The sequence below is a fragment of the Cucurbita maxima genome, unplaced genomic scaffold, assembly GCF_002738345.1.
Source record: "Cucurbita maxima cultivar Rimu unplaced genomic scaffold, Cmax_1.0 Cma_Scf00016, whole genome shotgun sequence".
Taxonomy (NCBI): Eukaryota; Viridiplantae; Streptophyta; class Magnoliopsida; order Cucurbitales; family Cucurbitaceae; genus Cucurbita; species Cucurbita maxima.
Window position 1 is genome coordinate 1006792 of NW_019272032.1, and position 15590 is coordinate 1022381.

Genomic DNA, 15590 nt, shown 5'->3' on the forward strand with positions numbered 1-15590 from the left:
TTTTTTTTTTTTTTTTTTTTTGTTCCAACTAAATTATGATTAAGAGATATATTAATATCTCATTACTAGGATTAGTGAAATTTAATTTAGGGTTTGGATGGATGAGTCGTTTAATTTGCGAGAATTTGGATTCAAATAATTTTAAAAACTATATTTCATAAACTGAGTTCAAATACTGATGGTTAATGCTGATCAGGATTTTCTAAAGGATGCATTGTCAAACCGTATTTGATTCAGATATCTTTCCATAAATGCAGTAGCGTGTGATGTTGGTTAATGATTATAGTGCATGTCAGGACACTAGTCACCTACTTTTGTGAAGTTTCGAGCACGAGGACTATGGTTGATAATTGTAATTGTCCAAATCCATCGCGTTGACCTATTACGTATCATCGTCAGTCTCGCGATTTTAAAACTCAACCGTTAAGGAGAGGGAGAGGTTTCCACACCCTTATACAGAATGTTTCGTTCCTCTCTCCACTAACGTGGGACTTTACCATCAACTTTCCTTGAAACCCCAGTGTCATCGCTGACACACCATTCAATGTCCAACTCTAATATCATTTTTTTTTTAATTTTTCACTTAAATAATGTAATTTGTCCGTATATAAAGAAATTAGTTTGTTGTATGCATATAAATATATGTAAAACTATATACTATAATTAGACCGAAAAAGGGTAAAGTGATAAGCTCATGAAAAGGATTTTTGCTGCCTAAAATGGTAATTTGGTGTGGAGTCTCCCTTTTGCCCAGCATTTCATTTTCATTTCCAAATAATTTCTAAACTTTAAAAAAGAATTATAAATTTAATATTAAAAAGAAACAATATATATTTCTAAACTTTAAAAAAAATTAAAATTTTTAAAATTAACTTATTTATTTATCTTTCAAATTGAATTTTGTATTTGATAGAATAAAAATAATTATAAATTTAATATTTATAATTGGAAATGTTAAAAGTAACTTAATGCTGATGTCACGTAATAGAGAAGCCTGGTGGGGCCCGCACCAGATCCAACGGCTCCTATGATCTCTTACCGTACACTCCATCCTTAGCCAATCCACCGTCGATTCCCATTCTTTCCTAATATCCATTTTCTTCTATGATCTTTCCCGTGACGGTCGTGGGAGGGCATTTTGGTCATATCAACGGAAGGAAAATCCAGATTCAAAGTAATTGGGAAGGGGGGAATTAAAAAATTAAAGAGGGGTATAACGGTCTATGTGAAAAAGTCCAAACAGTTTAATTAATAGGAAGCTGGCGGCAATGGATATTCGCATCGCATATGCGGACGGAATAATTCCTGACGTGTCGGGGAATATCCGCCTCAGTTGTTAGCCGATGGGGTCCACGGGGATTTTGGGTGACGTGGAATTTCTCTTGGTGCTTAATAAGCTTCAGGCTGGTGACGCTGGCCATGGAAGCCACGTGGACTTGCAAATGGAATGCCAAATCAAAACACTAGGCTACGGGCTGCTGCCCGTTCCCTATCTACTGCCCGTCTCTTTCAATATATTTACACTTTTGGCCTCCCCTTCTTTTCTTCGGCTTTACTCTGTCGAAAATTAATTAATAAACTTCAAAACTCAATAAAATTACCTAATAAATTACTAAAATCTCCAATTTTTCTCTAATTAATTAATATTATTTTAAAAAAAATATCTTGAATTTGGATCTTTTGTTAGACTTTAGGTATTTTATTGGTTGAATTTTAATCCATTAATAAATTTTAAATATTTTTCGTGCTTATCCTCATTTTAAATAATTTAATCCCCTAAAGTTTGAAATTATTTTGGATGAAAATAAAAATTTTAAATTAAATCCTTGATTTTTCATGCTTTTTAATAAGAGGAAAATATTGATAAAAATAATAATTTAATAATTCAATTTTTTATTTCAAAATATTTTAAATATTTTTTTAATGAAGATGATTTTAAAAACTTTAATGTATAAAAATATAGTTGAAATTTTTAAAAGATTAATAGGAACCTTTGATAATATTTTTTATTTTTGTTATAGATAATTTTCATATATTCCATTAAATACTGAATATATTTTATCGAGTTGATATTTATACGTTGACATTGAAATTATTAATTTATTTTTAATTATATATTTTTTATGCTTTACATAAAATTTTATTTTTCTGAAAAAAAAAAATTGAAAATAGCATGTTTGGCGACTTCACAAATTAATTATCTAATTGAGATATTAAATGTCAATTTCAAACTTAAACACGTAATATAATTTCTAGAGATTTCATTGAATTTGTTAATTATAAAATTAATTTGACATATATATTTGATTTATAAATTAACAACCATTTTGGTGCATTCCACGTAAACATTAAATTAAAATGTGGCTTATTTTATAATATCAATAACTTTTTACCCCTTTTTTAATAAATAAACTTGTGATGTACGACTATTAGTGGAGTTTTGTTATTTATTTATTTTTATTTTAAAAAATGGGAGAATATACGAAGAAAAAAAAATATATATTGTTACAGATTATGGACAGTTATTATAACTAGAATTTATTAAAATATCAAGTCCAATAATTAATATAATTTTAAAATAAATATTTTAGGAAAGAGACCGGTCTATTAAAGAAAAAAAATTAGATTTGTAGATATTTTATGAGCTATATTTATTTTAATATAATTTTAGAATAAATATTTTAGGGAAGAGATTTATATATTTTAATAAAAAAAAAATTAGATTTATAGATATTTTAGGAAAATAATTTAGAATCGTTAGAAGTAGATTGGGTAGCCATAAAAACTACAGAGTGTCTTGTAATCTGTTCTTGATTTGTCTTAATAAAGTGTGTCGACCCTGGTTCAAGAAGAACGTTTTAGAAAATGGGGGCAGAGAGATTTCGAAAGAGAGTTTTGAAAGCAAGACTTGAAAGATTGAAATTGGTGTTATATGTGATGCAAGCAAAAAGGTAACAACAACGACTTACAACATATAACTATCGGGTAGGGAGAAGTTGAAAACGGGTCATATCTCTTAGAGTACATTTTGGGGCATTTTTGCCCAGGCAAGTGTAGACGTGATGATATGAACCAAGATACATCAATCCTACAATATGCTTCAATGAAGATATGAAGAAAATATTGTTGAAATTATCAAAAAAATATTTTAATTCATGTCACAGTGAAGAAGAATGAAGTTTCATGTTTTGAATTTTGGGTGGACTACAATTTAGAGTTATTGTATTTCATTAATGTATTTTAAGACTTTTAATTTATTTTAGGTTACAATTACATAAGGGTTAATTAAGTAGGAATGTTACAAACTCTTGGAATGTCTTTAGTAGTTTCATTTTGAGGCTATATAAAGCGATGTATGTTGTATTTGTAAGTAGACTTGGAAAAGATACGGTAAAAGAAGTGCTTCTTTTAGCCAATGGCTAAGTATTTCAATTCTATGTAGTTTAGGTTGCATATAGAATCATTCAAGTCGTATTGATCAAACCTTTTGTAGAGTGATTCGAATCACGAGTTTTCTTTACTCTTGATCTTGATCATCAAGGTAATTCGTTCCATGCTTTCCCTTGGGTTGATTCTCCATATCATTTGGTATCAGAGCTAGGTTTGCAATGCACGAACCAAAGCATAAAACTCTTTGTCATAAGTTGGATACCTCAAAGATGCACCAGTCAACTTCTCACTAAAGAACATTAAAGGTCTTTAATTTTGCATTAATACAGCACCTATCCCTATTCTACTAGCATCACATTCAATTTCAAAAGTAGACTCAAAATTAGGTAATGCAAGCCAGGGAGCAAAACTCAATTTTTCTTTCAAAGTATTAAAAGCAAGTTCTTGATCTTTTCCCATATAAAGGATACATTTTTCTTAACCAGTTCATTCAAGGGTGAAACAATTGTACTAAAATTCTTAATGAACCTACCGTATAAACTTGCAAGACCATGAAAACTTCTTACCTCACTTAAATTTTTAGGTGTAGGCCAATCTTTTATAGCGTTCACGTTCTCCTCATCAATCTCAACACCATTAGATGAAACTACAAACCCAAGAAAGTTAACTTTTTCCATGCAAAAGCTACATTTCTTTAAATTTACGTACAAACATTTGTTTCTTAAAGTAGTCAAAACATTGCGTACATGGGTAATATGATCATCTAAAGATTTAGAGTAAACAAGGATGTCATCAAAATAAACAACCACAAACTTACCTAAGTATTCTCGTAAGACATAGTTCATTAGTCTCATGAATGTACTAGGTGCATTAGTTAATCCAAAAGGCATAACCAACCATTCATAAAGACCATACTCGGTTTTAAAAGCTGTTTTCCACTCATCCCCAATATGCATGAGAATTTGATGATAACCCGATTTTAAATCAATCTTAGTAAAAAGACTACATCCATGCAATTCATCAAACAATTTGGGAATTGGATGCCTATACTTTATAGGTATCTTGTTTATAGCCCTACAATCAACACACATACGCCAAGAACCATCTTTCTTAGGTACAAGAATAACTGGAACAGAACAAGGACTCAAACTTTCACGTACATACCCTTTAGCAAGTCTTGCCTTTGTATCTCTCCAGCCTCCTTTGGATTAGTCCTATAAGTTGGTCGGTTTAGAATGGGCGCGCCAGGAATGAAGTCAATCTTGTGTTCAATCCATCTAAGTAGTGGCAAACTACTAGGCATCTCCTCGAAAAATAAATCTTCAAACTCTTGCAAAAGCACAACAAAATCACTAGGCAAAGAAGGGTTAAGCATGTTAGTAAAGTAACAAGATCCATTGCACATAAGTGCAAGAATAGTATGGTTAGAGAGCAAAACATTCCTAGCCTCACTTGATCTAACATACAAGCTTACTAATTTGGCTTTTCTCTCTTTCTTTTTCTCTAGGCTGAGTGTTACTCTCTTGCTTTTCCCTCAAGCTCTGTTTTTCACTGGATTCTTTTTCAATCTCTACTTTTGCATCAGCCTCTTGCCTTTTCTTTTCAAGTTTGCAATGATCCATAAATACATCTTTTGGAGACAACGGGACAAGAGTAGTTTTTCTACCATTGTGAGTAAAAGAATATCGATTTGCATACCCATCATGACGATCAAATTGTCATGGCCTCCCCAGTAGTAAATCTCCAACGTGCATGGATACAACATCACATAAAACATCATCAACATATTTTCCAATAGTAAAAGAAACAAGAGTTTGTTGAGTTACCCGTACTTCCCCACAATCATTCAACCATTGAAGCTTGTAGGGTCTTGGATGTGGTTGTGTCTTTAAATTAAGTCTTTTGACCAAAATGGAACTCACAACATTGGTGCAACTACCGCTATCAATTACAATACTACAAGGTACAGATTGAACAAGACACCGAGTTTGAAACAAGTTCTCCCTTTGGTCTAGGTCGTTCTCCTTAATGTGGGTGTTTAGAGCTCTTCGAGTAACCAAAGATATATGTGTAGGGTCCTCTTCACTAAACTCTTCACTCTCATCAGTTTCCTCATTTATGTCGTTATGTGCCTCGTCATCCGTAACAATTTCTCCCTCCTTGATGGTCATAATTCTTGCATTTGGGCAATCTCTACTATAGTGTCCTACCCCTTGACATCTCCAACTCTTTAAATCTTTATTTCGAACATTAGACTTTTCTACTTTTTCTTTCCCTGTTCTAGAACTCTCCCGTTTCTCAAATTTAGCTTGAGGCTTCTCATTAATCTCTTGATTTCTATGCTTATAATCAATGTTCTTACTATCCCTTTTCCATGTAGAAGTAGAATTGGAAAAATTTTTAGAAGAATACCGTTGAGACCTTCGTTGGATTTGCCTCTCGATCTTAATTGCAATGTGCAACAAACTCCTCAATATTAGAATAAGGTTGTAAATCAGTCTCGTTCGCAATCTCTGTGTTTAACCTATTAAGAACCCGCACCATGAGAGCCTCCATATCCTCATCGAGTTCAAGTCGGTCCATCAATGTATCTATCTCCTTGTAATAATCCTCCACAGATTTGTGTCCTTGTTTCAATGCTTGAAGCTTTTGTGCCATGTCTCGTTGAAAATATTGTGGAACAAAACGCTTCCTCATGGACTCTTTGAACTCGACCCATGAATCAATTGGTGCTTCAAGATTTCTTCTCCTACTTGACATCAATTTATCCCACCAAATTTGAGCATATTGTTTGAATTGAGCAATGCATAACAGTACCTTCTTTTCATCACTAAAATTATGACAGGTACACACCGATTCCACCATTTTCTCCCATGGAAGGTACTCCTTTGGATCGGTTTTGCCATAAAACTTGGGAAGTTTTAATTTGATGCTCCCCACGTTACGATCAATTCTATCATCATAAGGAACTCGTTGTTGTAAATTATGATACCTTCTTCCATGGTCTCTCCCTCGCATCAAGCCATGACCAACCGCATGTGGATTATCCTTGTGGTGATCAGAATTGTCGCCCTCATATGTATCGGTTGAGGGCGTAGGTAGTGGAATCCTCTATCGAGCTTGATTTTGAATCTCCAATCTGCCTATTCGATCAGTCAACTCTTCTATTCCTCGAATTAGTCTTTCCATGGTTTGTTGTTGTGCTTCTCTCAATCGTGCATCAGTAATGTCAGTATTTTCGTCTGAATTTTTCATGCTACAAAAGAAAAGTAAAGAAAAAAAAAGGACCTCACAAGCGCTCTCTCACGTGTATTCACTTGTAAATGTAGTTCACTCGTGTTTAGCACTCAACACTCGAATCAATGTGTCACTCCCTTACAAACTCACCCTCACAATTGAGCACACACAAATCACACTCCAAAAAATAAATTGGGATGTGAGACAAGCTATGTTATAGAGCTAAGTGCAATTCAAAGTGAATAGATAGCACACTCAACACATACACAAGGGTATTGAAGGAGCAATCTGAATAACGACAAAGAAACGAATTAAAGAAAGAAAATGATTAAGGACTAATTTAGACGTAGTAACATATGAGAGTTACATATAATAATCAAGAGGAAAAAAAGAAATGTCACAATCTGCAATATGATTGTGACTCAGTAAGTCATCGAGGACGATGACTAAGTTAAGTGGAGGAGAATGTCACAACCATAGTATGAAGAGAGTAGGTTGTGACCCTCACGCCATGACAAGCAAAGGGGCGTCTCGAGAGATGCCCCATCCGGCCATATGTGGGCCAACATAGAAGAATGCCATGATACGATCGAGGAGCATTTAACATCAATAAGCTTTCTTTCTTTCAATGGTTTTTTTTTTTCTTCTGACCGGCAAAATCTAATCAATTTACCAACAAGAAAATTGATTTAGAAGATGTTAAAGAAGAACAAAGTGTAATAAGATCCAGATCTAACACTTTAAAGAACATAAGAATTTTTTTTTATTTTTTATTTTGTTATATATTTTTGTGATAGAATATGAACATTCTACCCAAACTAAGAAAAAAAAATTATAAGAGAATTAAAAGAGATAAGCGCAATGAAACATATATCTGATCTTGAGCCTGAAGCTATGATACCAAATGATAAGATAAGGAACCACTACAAGGGGAGTAAGATTTGAATTACCTTGCTGATCGAATATCTCAAGGCAAAAACATTATTTGAGATTCGAATCACTCCACAAGTAAGATCGATCATGTCTAGCTTGAATGATTCTTATTGATCAAATATCTCAAACACTTGTTTGAGATTCGAATCACTTCACAAGCAAGATTGATCATGTCGAGCTTGAATGATTCTACATGCAACCTAAACTACATAGAATTGCAAATAAACTTAGCCAAAGAAAGCACAAATGCTTCTTTTATTATATATTTTCCAAGTCTACTTACAAATACAACATACATGGTTTTATATAGCCTCAAAATGAAACTACTGAAGACATTCCAAAAGTTTGTAACATTCATACTTAATGGCCTTAATTAACCATTATGTAATTGTAACTTGAAAGTCTTAAAATACATTAATGAAATACAATAACTCTAAATTGTAATTCACCCAAAATTCAAAACATGAAACTTCATTCTTCTTCACTGGGCATGAATTAAAATATCTTTCGATAATTTCAACAATATTTGCTTCACATCTTCATTGAAGCAGATTGTATGATTGATGTCTCTTGGTCATATCTCTTATAGTACATTTTGAGGCATTTTTGCCCAGGCGAGTGTAGTCGTGATTCTGGTGAACGGTCATACACCCCCGTATTGACCCAATATGAAATGGGAAAGTATGAAAAAAGGGGTTTGGAACCGACATGCAACCATAGGCAACATGCCTTGGACAAGCATGACCGTGACATCCTCCCCCACACAATTGGTTGACGTCTCTGTCAACCGACTCGAACAAGCAAGACTGGGGCATCTGTCATCCGGCCATAAGCAAGATGCTTTGGACAAGCATGACTGTGACATCCTCCCTATCAACCGACTCAAACAAGTAAGATTGGGACATTTGTCAACCTACTTTAGACAAGCATGACCAGTGTTTTCCATAAAGAGTTGTGTTCAACATAATTGAGCATTAAGTAACATTTGAAATAAATGTTTTAGGAAATACAGTAAATCAATTTGAAAGAAAATCAATGCTATAAGCTAAAAATCAATAAACAACCACCGCAATTTTGACAACATATGATCCGGAGAGAAAAAATAGCAACAACCACAACTTTCACCTACAACATATACATGTATTCTCGTATATATAATATCTAATAGCAACGACCACAACTTTCACCTATATATATATATAATCACAACCACAACTTTCACCAAAAAAAAAAAGGTGAAAATTAAATAACTAAAAATTGGATTTAATTTGAGGAGGTTTGCAATCACACATTTAGAAATTGTATTTATTTTCCTTTTATTATTTATTGTATTTTTGTTTATAAATGTTGGTTTCTTCCTTTAGAGAAACTTCAAGGAAGCTTCACTTTTCATATCTATGATTTATTATGTCACGAGGTTTGAATTTTTTTTTTTCTTTCATTTTTTTAAATTATTGTGTGAGCTCGTATTTATTAAAAGAAAATTCCAAAGAATAAATAATTAATTAAAAATTACATTTTTAAACCTATGGCCTAATTACATAATATTGATAAAAGAAAAATAGTTAAAATACTTAATTTATTTAGTAAAACTAGGGACAATGTTTATGGCATATTATTTTAGGTTTTGGGCGTCAATTTCATATGAGCTCAAAATTAAGAATAAAATATTTATAACAGCATAAAACCAAGAATAATAAAAGAATCAAGTAGCTTATTTTGGAAAATATTAAATAAAAATGATTTTTAAAAACTAAAAAAGAAAATAATGACATCAACTTTAATTATTAATGAATTTTTATAAAGTATCCAATTAGATGGTAACATTATTGCATATGGGAATTGACATCAGATAAAGTTAATTCTAATGGGAAATTCATTGTGCCCACCATTAATATAAACTTGGGAGACCCTAAAGCTTTTAGATGGTTTGGTTTATTCTAGGACCACTTTTTTTTTTCTTTTATTCTTTTAAATGTTCATGTTTTGTCAAAATAACTAGAATACCCGCCTTTCTAGATTGTTTGGGTTGAGAAGAAACTCTCATGTCCGATTCTGTAGTAGAGACGGAATTGAGAAATAACCATCAACTATAACCCGAAAAGAACCAGATTTCGTAAACACCATAGAGGAAGAATGAAAGGAATATCTTATCGAGGCAATCGTATTTGCTTCGGTAGATAAGATATTGAAGCACTTGAACCCGCTTGGATCACATTTAAACAAATCGAAGCAAGACAAAGGGCAATGAAACGAAATGCACGACGCGGCGAAAAAATATGGGTACGTATATTTCCAGACAAACCCGTTACACTAAAACCCACAGAAACACGCTATATTTCCAGAGCTATATTTTGTGATGGTAACCGATTAAGAATATAGTGAATTCCCATTTCCGATTAAAAATAATAAATAATAACTTCTTTAATTTGGACAATAATATAATAGAGGACAACCAATAATAAAGTTACCCGAAGTTTAAAAATAAAATTTAATTAAAAGTATCAACCCGATAACTTATTGTAATTAGTTTTGATAAATTGATGGGGTTGGGCCTGGGCCAAGCTTCGTGTTGTTTTATTTTTCTAGATTGGGCCGATCCATGGACTCTCGCCTTTGTCACAAGACATTCATTTTGAAAATATTCTCTGAACCTTTTTAATTTTAAAAAGAATATCATGGGCTTATTATCCTCTTTTTAGGTTTAAAAATGACTTCCAAACTAAATATATGACCAATTTCAAGAGTAGAGAATACACTAATAATTTACTTCAAACAGTCTTTTATCATCATTTTTCAACTAAATCTTTGTTATTTACGTCACTCTTAAATTCATAAATTTGAGTTCTAATGTCATAATATGTACATTAAAAACTTCCAACTATTTGATTTATAATATAAATACAGCAATTAAAACAGCCAACTGAATTAATGGTCAAAGTCAAAGAAAAACTCATTCGAACAAAACAGTTGGGAGCAAAAATTCGAACTTGACCTCTTTATCAAAGGTACAAATGAATGGTTACTCACTTGGTTGGCGCCATCCATTCTTGAAGTAATATATTCAGATTAGTGACTAATTGATACATCTTTTCCGCTTCATAAAAAGATAATATATATCGATCGATGTATGTGAATATATATATAACTTGAGGAGAAGCAAAAGAAACAACATTTGATCTCTCTGATCCTGTAGCCAATGTTTTCTAAAACAGTCTCAGATTCCTAATGATAAAAGGGGTATTGTTATCGTTAAGTTCATCACTATCTTAGAAGTTCTGCGGAGTTGAACATTGCATTGATTTCAAATATATTCCATATCGACGCAATTTAAATGGTTCGGAAAATACCATATTGGCGCATTCAAATGGTTCAGCAAAAATCTTCAACTTTGCAAAATAAAGTCCCTGCATAGATCATTCCTTACCGTGTAGATTTGTTCCACTGGTAGGCTACCGAAAAATTCATCCAATACATTTCCTGCAAACTGTATGGATTATTAAAGATCATGCTATTTTAGAGTTTAGCACAAAGTTGCACATTTCATGATGCTACCATCTCATACTTCTTCCCATTTCTTTTATGAAATAGAACTGTACTCAATAAAAGTTATACCTCCTTTTAGTAGGTATCGAGCTCCATTTACGTAAACAAAACGTCCATTCTGCTAAGAAAAGAACAAGGCATGTTCTACCATGATGCTAATATTACCCACGTATCCCTGGATACTACATTCGACACGAGATGATAGAAAGATGTGGAAACTTATTCTATGAAAAAGTTCAGAAATTTGCCTTTTACGAGATGGAGGAACTTGTTAATGCTTCTAAAGGCCAGATCTAGATACCTCTTAATGTAAGAAAAAAAGAAAAAAAAACATGGGAAATAAGACATCTAGTAATATATATAAGATTTTGAAGACCAAAATACTTCTTGGATGCAGGTTTGATAACAAGAAATGGGCGATCACATGGTCTTAAGAAAGAGATGAGATTTATTTGTTACCTCAAAAATGAGAAAATAAACGTCAGCCCTCTCAGCAGTAGAGTGAAACATGCAAATATTTTGTTCCTGCCCTACTAAACATGTGACAAACAACAGAGTAGCGCAAGCTCACCTAAGATGAAAATATAGGAGAAGCATTGAACAGTCTTTCATAAGAATCTATTATCAAAGAAATGTGGAAGTCAAAAAAAGTCTAAATTATACCTGAAGAAGAAGAAGTCATAACAATAAAAAATACCTACCTCAACCCTTTTCTTCTCTAATAATAATGATGAAAGGGAGATGATACAGTCAACACAGCTGTGAGATAGCAAAAAAAGTTTTACCGATACGGACAAAGTTAACTTGAGGTACCAAAGCATACATTCATAAGCTTCGAACATGAAGAGATCTACCTCATTTAGTCTCAAAGCTCAGACATCTTTTAACACAGATCATAATTATGGGCGCACTGGACTTCTAGATGATCTCCTGTGACCATGCCTTACAGGGGATCTTGACCTGCTTCGGTCACGATACCTATCCCTGCCTCCATCTCTTCCATTCCTAGACCTCCAATCCATTCCTCTTACTTCATCTCGGCCACCTCTTCTAGACCTTTCACGATCTCGGTCTCGTTCACGATACCTATCTCGATCCCTGTCTCGCTCTCTGTCACGATATCTGTCCCTCTCACTAGAGTCACTTCTCTTCCTTCTCTCATCCTCCTCTCTCTGCTTCCTCCGTTCTTCTGCCTCTTTCTCCCTAGCTAATCTTTCTGCTTCCCTTGCTTTCTCCTTCGCTTCCTGCCAGATAAAGTCCACTTAAACATATTCCACTTAAAGAAAAAAAGGTTAAACCTTCCTTTAGTTTTACAAATGTTTACCTTGTGCTCGGAGATGAAATCTCTGACCATACCATAGCCAACATGCTGCTTACCTGTGACATGAGACTGAACTCTCTCTGCAGCATCATTTGCTACAAGAAAAGAACCACATATCTCACAGAGTGCCATTTTTTTCTCCTGAGCAAGCATTAATACCTTGTCATTCTGGGTTTGTTGACTCAAGGCTGTTTTCTCGGCATTAAGCACATCCACCTGAAATGAAGACACCAAAAGTCCTATAAGAATAACCTTTTTTTTTTTCTCTTAGTGACTGAATTTGTGGTTCACAAGATGTTGCTTTGGACAGGAGTGGCTCACTAGATGTCTTATCACTCAATATCTGGAATCAAAACAAAATACACTAAATAATATCAAATTCAGTGTGAATTATTCACAATGTTTAATGGGAGAGATACACAAACTGCTTCTCATTTAGAGTAGTTATTTTCAAATAAAGTCTACACAATGGTTGTCTGGAATGCTTAAGGGGACCAAACTTGCATGATAAGTACCTTTCTCATCAGTGCTTCAGCTTCGTCCACTTTACCCGCTTCACCAAGGGCCTCCACCTGTTCTAGTAAATTCTTTATTTTTTCCTCCAGCACAGATAACTGCTCTGACTTCTCAGCTGACAATGGAGTTGGTGGAGCAGGTTCAACCTCTTGGGCAAGCCGCTCTCGCCCACGCCTGACACGCCGATCCAAGTCCATTACCTGTAAAAATAATTGAAGTTTCAATGGAAAAAAAACCAGAGTACAGACATCGCATCATCATCAATCTAAAGCATATAGCAATGACTAACCAATTTCTCGCAAAACTGAGCAAGTTCAGCCTCAAATTTGGGAACATAAGCATCATGCCTGGGTGACTTTTCAAAGCTGAAGTAGTCAACAAATTAAGAAAACGTTAAAAGAAGATAAAATTTTGTGTATTTCTTTTATAGCTACAGTTTACATGCGTGCTTAGATACATTTCTTGACATGAAATGTGTATTAACTAATCACATACACAAAATAAGAACCTGAAGAAATTTTTAGTCTTGAAGAACAAAACATGTACTCAAAATAAACACATAGTAATATGAATCAAGACAACTCAATCATGTAATATAAACTTCGAGGAAGATGAGCTTCATTTATTCTTAGATGGTTACAAATTTTGGGTGGATAATAATCTAGAGTTATTGTAACAACCCATGCCCAAGATTCAGATCCGGATTCGAAATCAAGATTTGGCACTTGATGGTCCTGATATTCCCCTGCATATCCCCTACGACATGGTCACATTATTTACTCCTCACTTTTAAGAGTGAAATATATCCCCGCAAACCAACACAAGTTCTTCCAGCATGTTATGTCATTACTCACATGTATCTTAGAAAAATTCTCAAGAGATCACCCAACTTAGAATTACTCTAAGTAAAGCACGCATCATTTTGAAGTTCCTATAACTAAGCCACCGAAAAGAAAGGTGTGTTTTGTTGGTATAGGTAGTGACTTTCAATTCTTTTAAGTCTTTCCTAACCATCCTATCCACAAGATCGCTCTCATTCGGATGTGGTCACAATTCATTCATGTACCCCTCCTTTACTCGGGCGTCATATACCCACCAGTTTCAACCTTGGTTCTTCTCCGAACCACATCTTACTAGGAGAAGTACAGCTCTTGTTACCCATTTGTAACGACATATGTCTAGGATTCGAATCATGATTCAAAATCCAAATTCAGCACCTGATGGCCCCAACATTCTCCTGCATTCCCTACGACATAGCCACGTTACTTACTCCTCGCTTCTAAGAGTGAAGACTGTCCCCACTAACCAACACGAATCCTTTAATCATGTTTTGTCCTCAATATATAAAGGCGTCCATACTAGTTGTCAATAACGATGCACGAGACCCGGGAATATTGCTTCTTTTTTTCAAGAAGATAGCTTTTCCAATTAAAAGAAATTAGTAAAGTGGATCTCTTTTATCCACAAAATGTCATGATACTCGAAGAACTCAGAAGGATACTTTTCAAATTCATAGATCCAAATAAAGCATCAGACAATAGAACCCACAAATTCAATTGATCCACAAGCTTCGCAGAAGGAGGGAGAAGCCCCCAGGTTCAAGCTTCATAGAGAGTGGCATTAGCACTAGCAGGAGCTGTTGGTGTGGGTTTTCTCTAAATGACCTTATTCTTATTCTTCAGAAGGCATTCAAAGGCATTCTGTTCTTATCCCCCAAATGCAAAGAAGCATCATCATGTCGCAATGAACCTTATGTTCATGGCAAAAAAATGGCCATCGTGGCATGGATCTCGATATAAAAGTGCACACCATAGTTGGGGTTGGCAATACAGGAAGCAACTCGCCTCTCTCCATAGCATGCACTTTAATAACACTTCATACTATCAAAAATACATGAAGAATCACACAAACGACCACTTACATATCGTAAAACAGGTTTGAACAGAAATGAGAAAGCATACAGATTTAAGACTCATTTCTATTACCGTGCTATTTCTTTGCAAGTCGCTTCAATAAAATGCAATATTTTCCCTACCTTAAGATTCATCAATCAGCACTCACCCAGATAAAAAAATATCTAACAGATAATTCCTCAGCTCGAAAATAAAGCATATATCTTAGAACCATCTTTAAGTTGCACAAGAGAGAAAGATAATTACATTTGTACGAGATGTGAACGTGCAGTAAATAGCATGGTATATAGCTAAGAATTGATACCATTGTAATATGAAATGGAAAGTTGCCATGTATAAAAACAATAGCCAACCACCACTCATGAAAATAAATCCAGTCAACCATCGTTATCTTAAATTTCCAAGAATATTGCTAGTGCAGTTGCCAGAGAGTTGTCCAGTCAAAGAGAGTTGTCTAAATATAAATAGTGAAAGCATAAGCTTTGTTTTATATCCACGTGCAATGACTACTACTAAATCAAATACATGAAGATAAAATTCGTGGAATAAAGCTAGCTGGTTATACAAGTACTCAAAAGGGGTACTTGGTTGTCACCTTTCTTTCAATTTCTGGTCATGTATCCTAGGGCAAGGTCCTGAAACAAAAAAAAAAAAACAAGAATTCAATCTTACAAAAAAAAAAAAAAAAAAAAAAAAAAAAAAAAAAAAAAAAAAAAAAAAAAAAAAAAAAAAAA

General features: G+C 33.8%; 1 protein-coding gene across 4 annotated transcripts in view; it reads right to left on the bottom strand.

Annotated features, from left to right (window-relative positions):
* Positions 1-10721: 10721 nt before the first annotated feature.
* LOC111491178 (luc7-like protein 3) overlaps positions 10722-15590 on the bottom strand; it is a 6529-nt gene continuing 1660 nt past the window's right edge. Inside the window, exons 3-9 of one of the 4 annotated variants that reach the window (XR_002719674.1) lie at positions 15452-15491; positions 13233-13308; positions 12943-13143; positions 12431-12643; positions 11961-12350; positions 11808-11865; positions 10722-11677 (exon numbers count right to left, since the gene is read on the bottom strand). Coding sequence is in view for 2 of the 4 variants with exons in the window: in XM_023139967.1 (XP_022995735.1) it covers positions 12006-12350; positions 12431-12643; positions 12943-13143; positions 13233-13308; positions 15452-15491 (875 nt within the window). In the remaining 2 variants the exon portion in view is untranslated. Of the gene's footprint in view, positions 12351-12430; positions 12644-12942; positions 13144-13232; positions 13309-15451; positions 15492-15590 lie in introns of all 4 variants that reach the window. The other 3 variants (XM_023139967.1, XR_002719673.1, XM_023139966.1) reach the window with 3 other exon arrangements.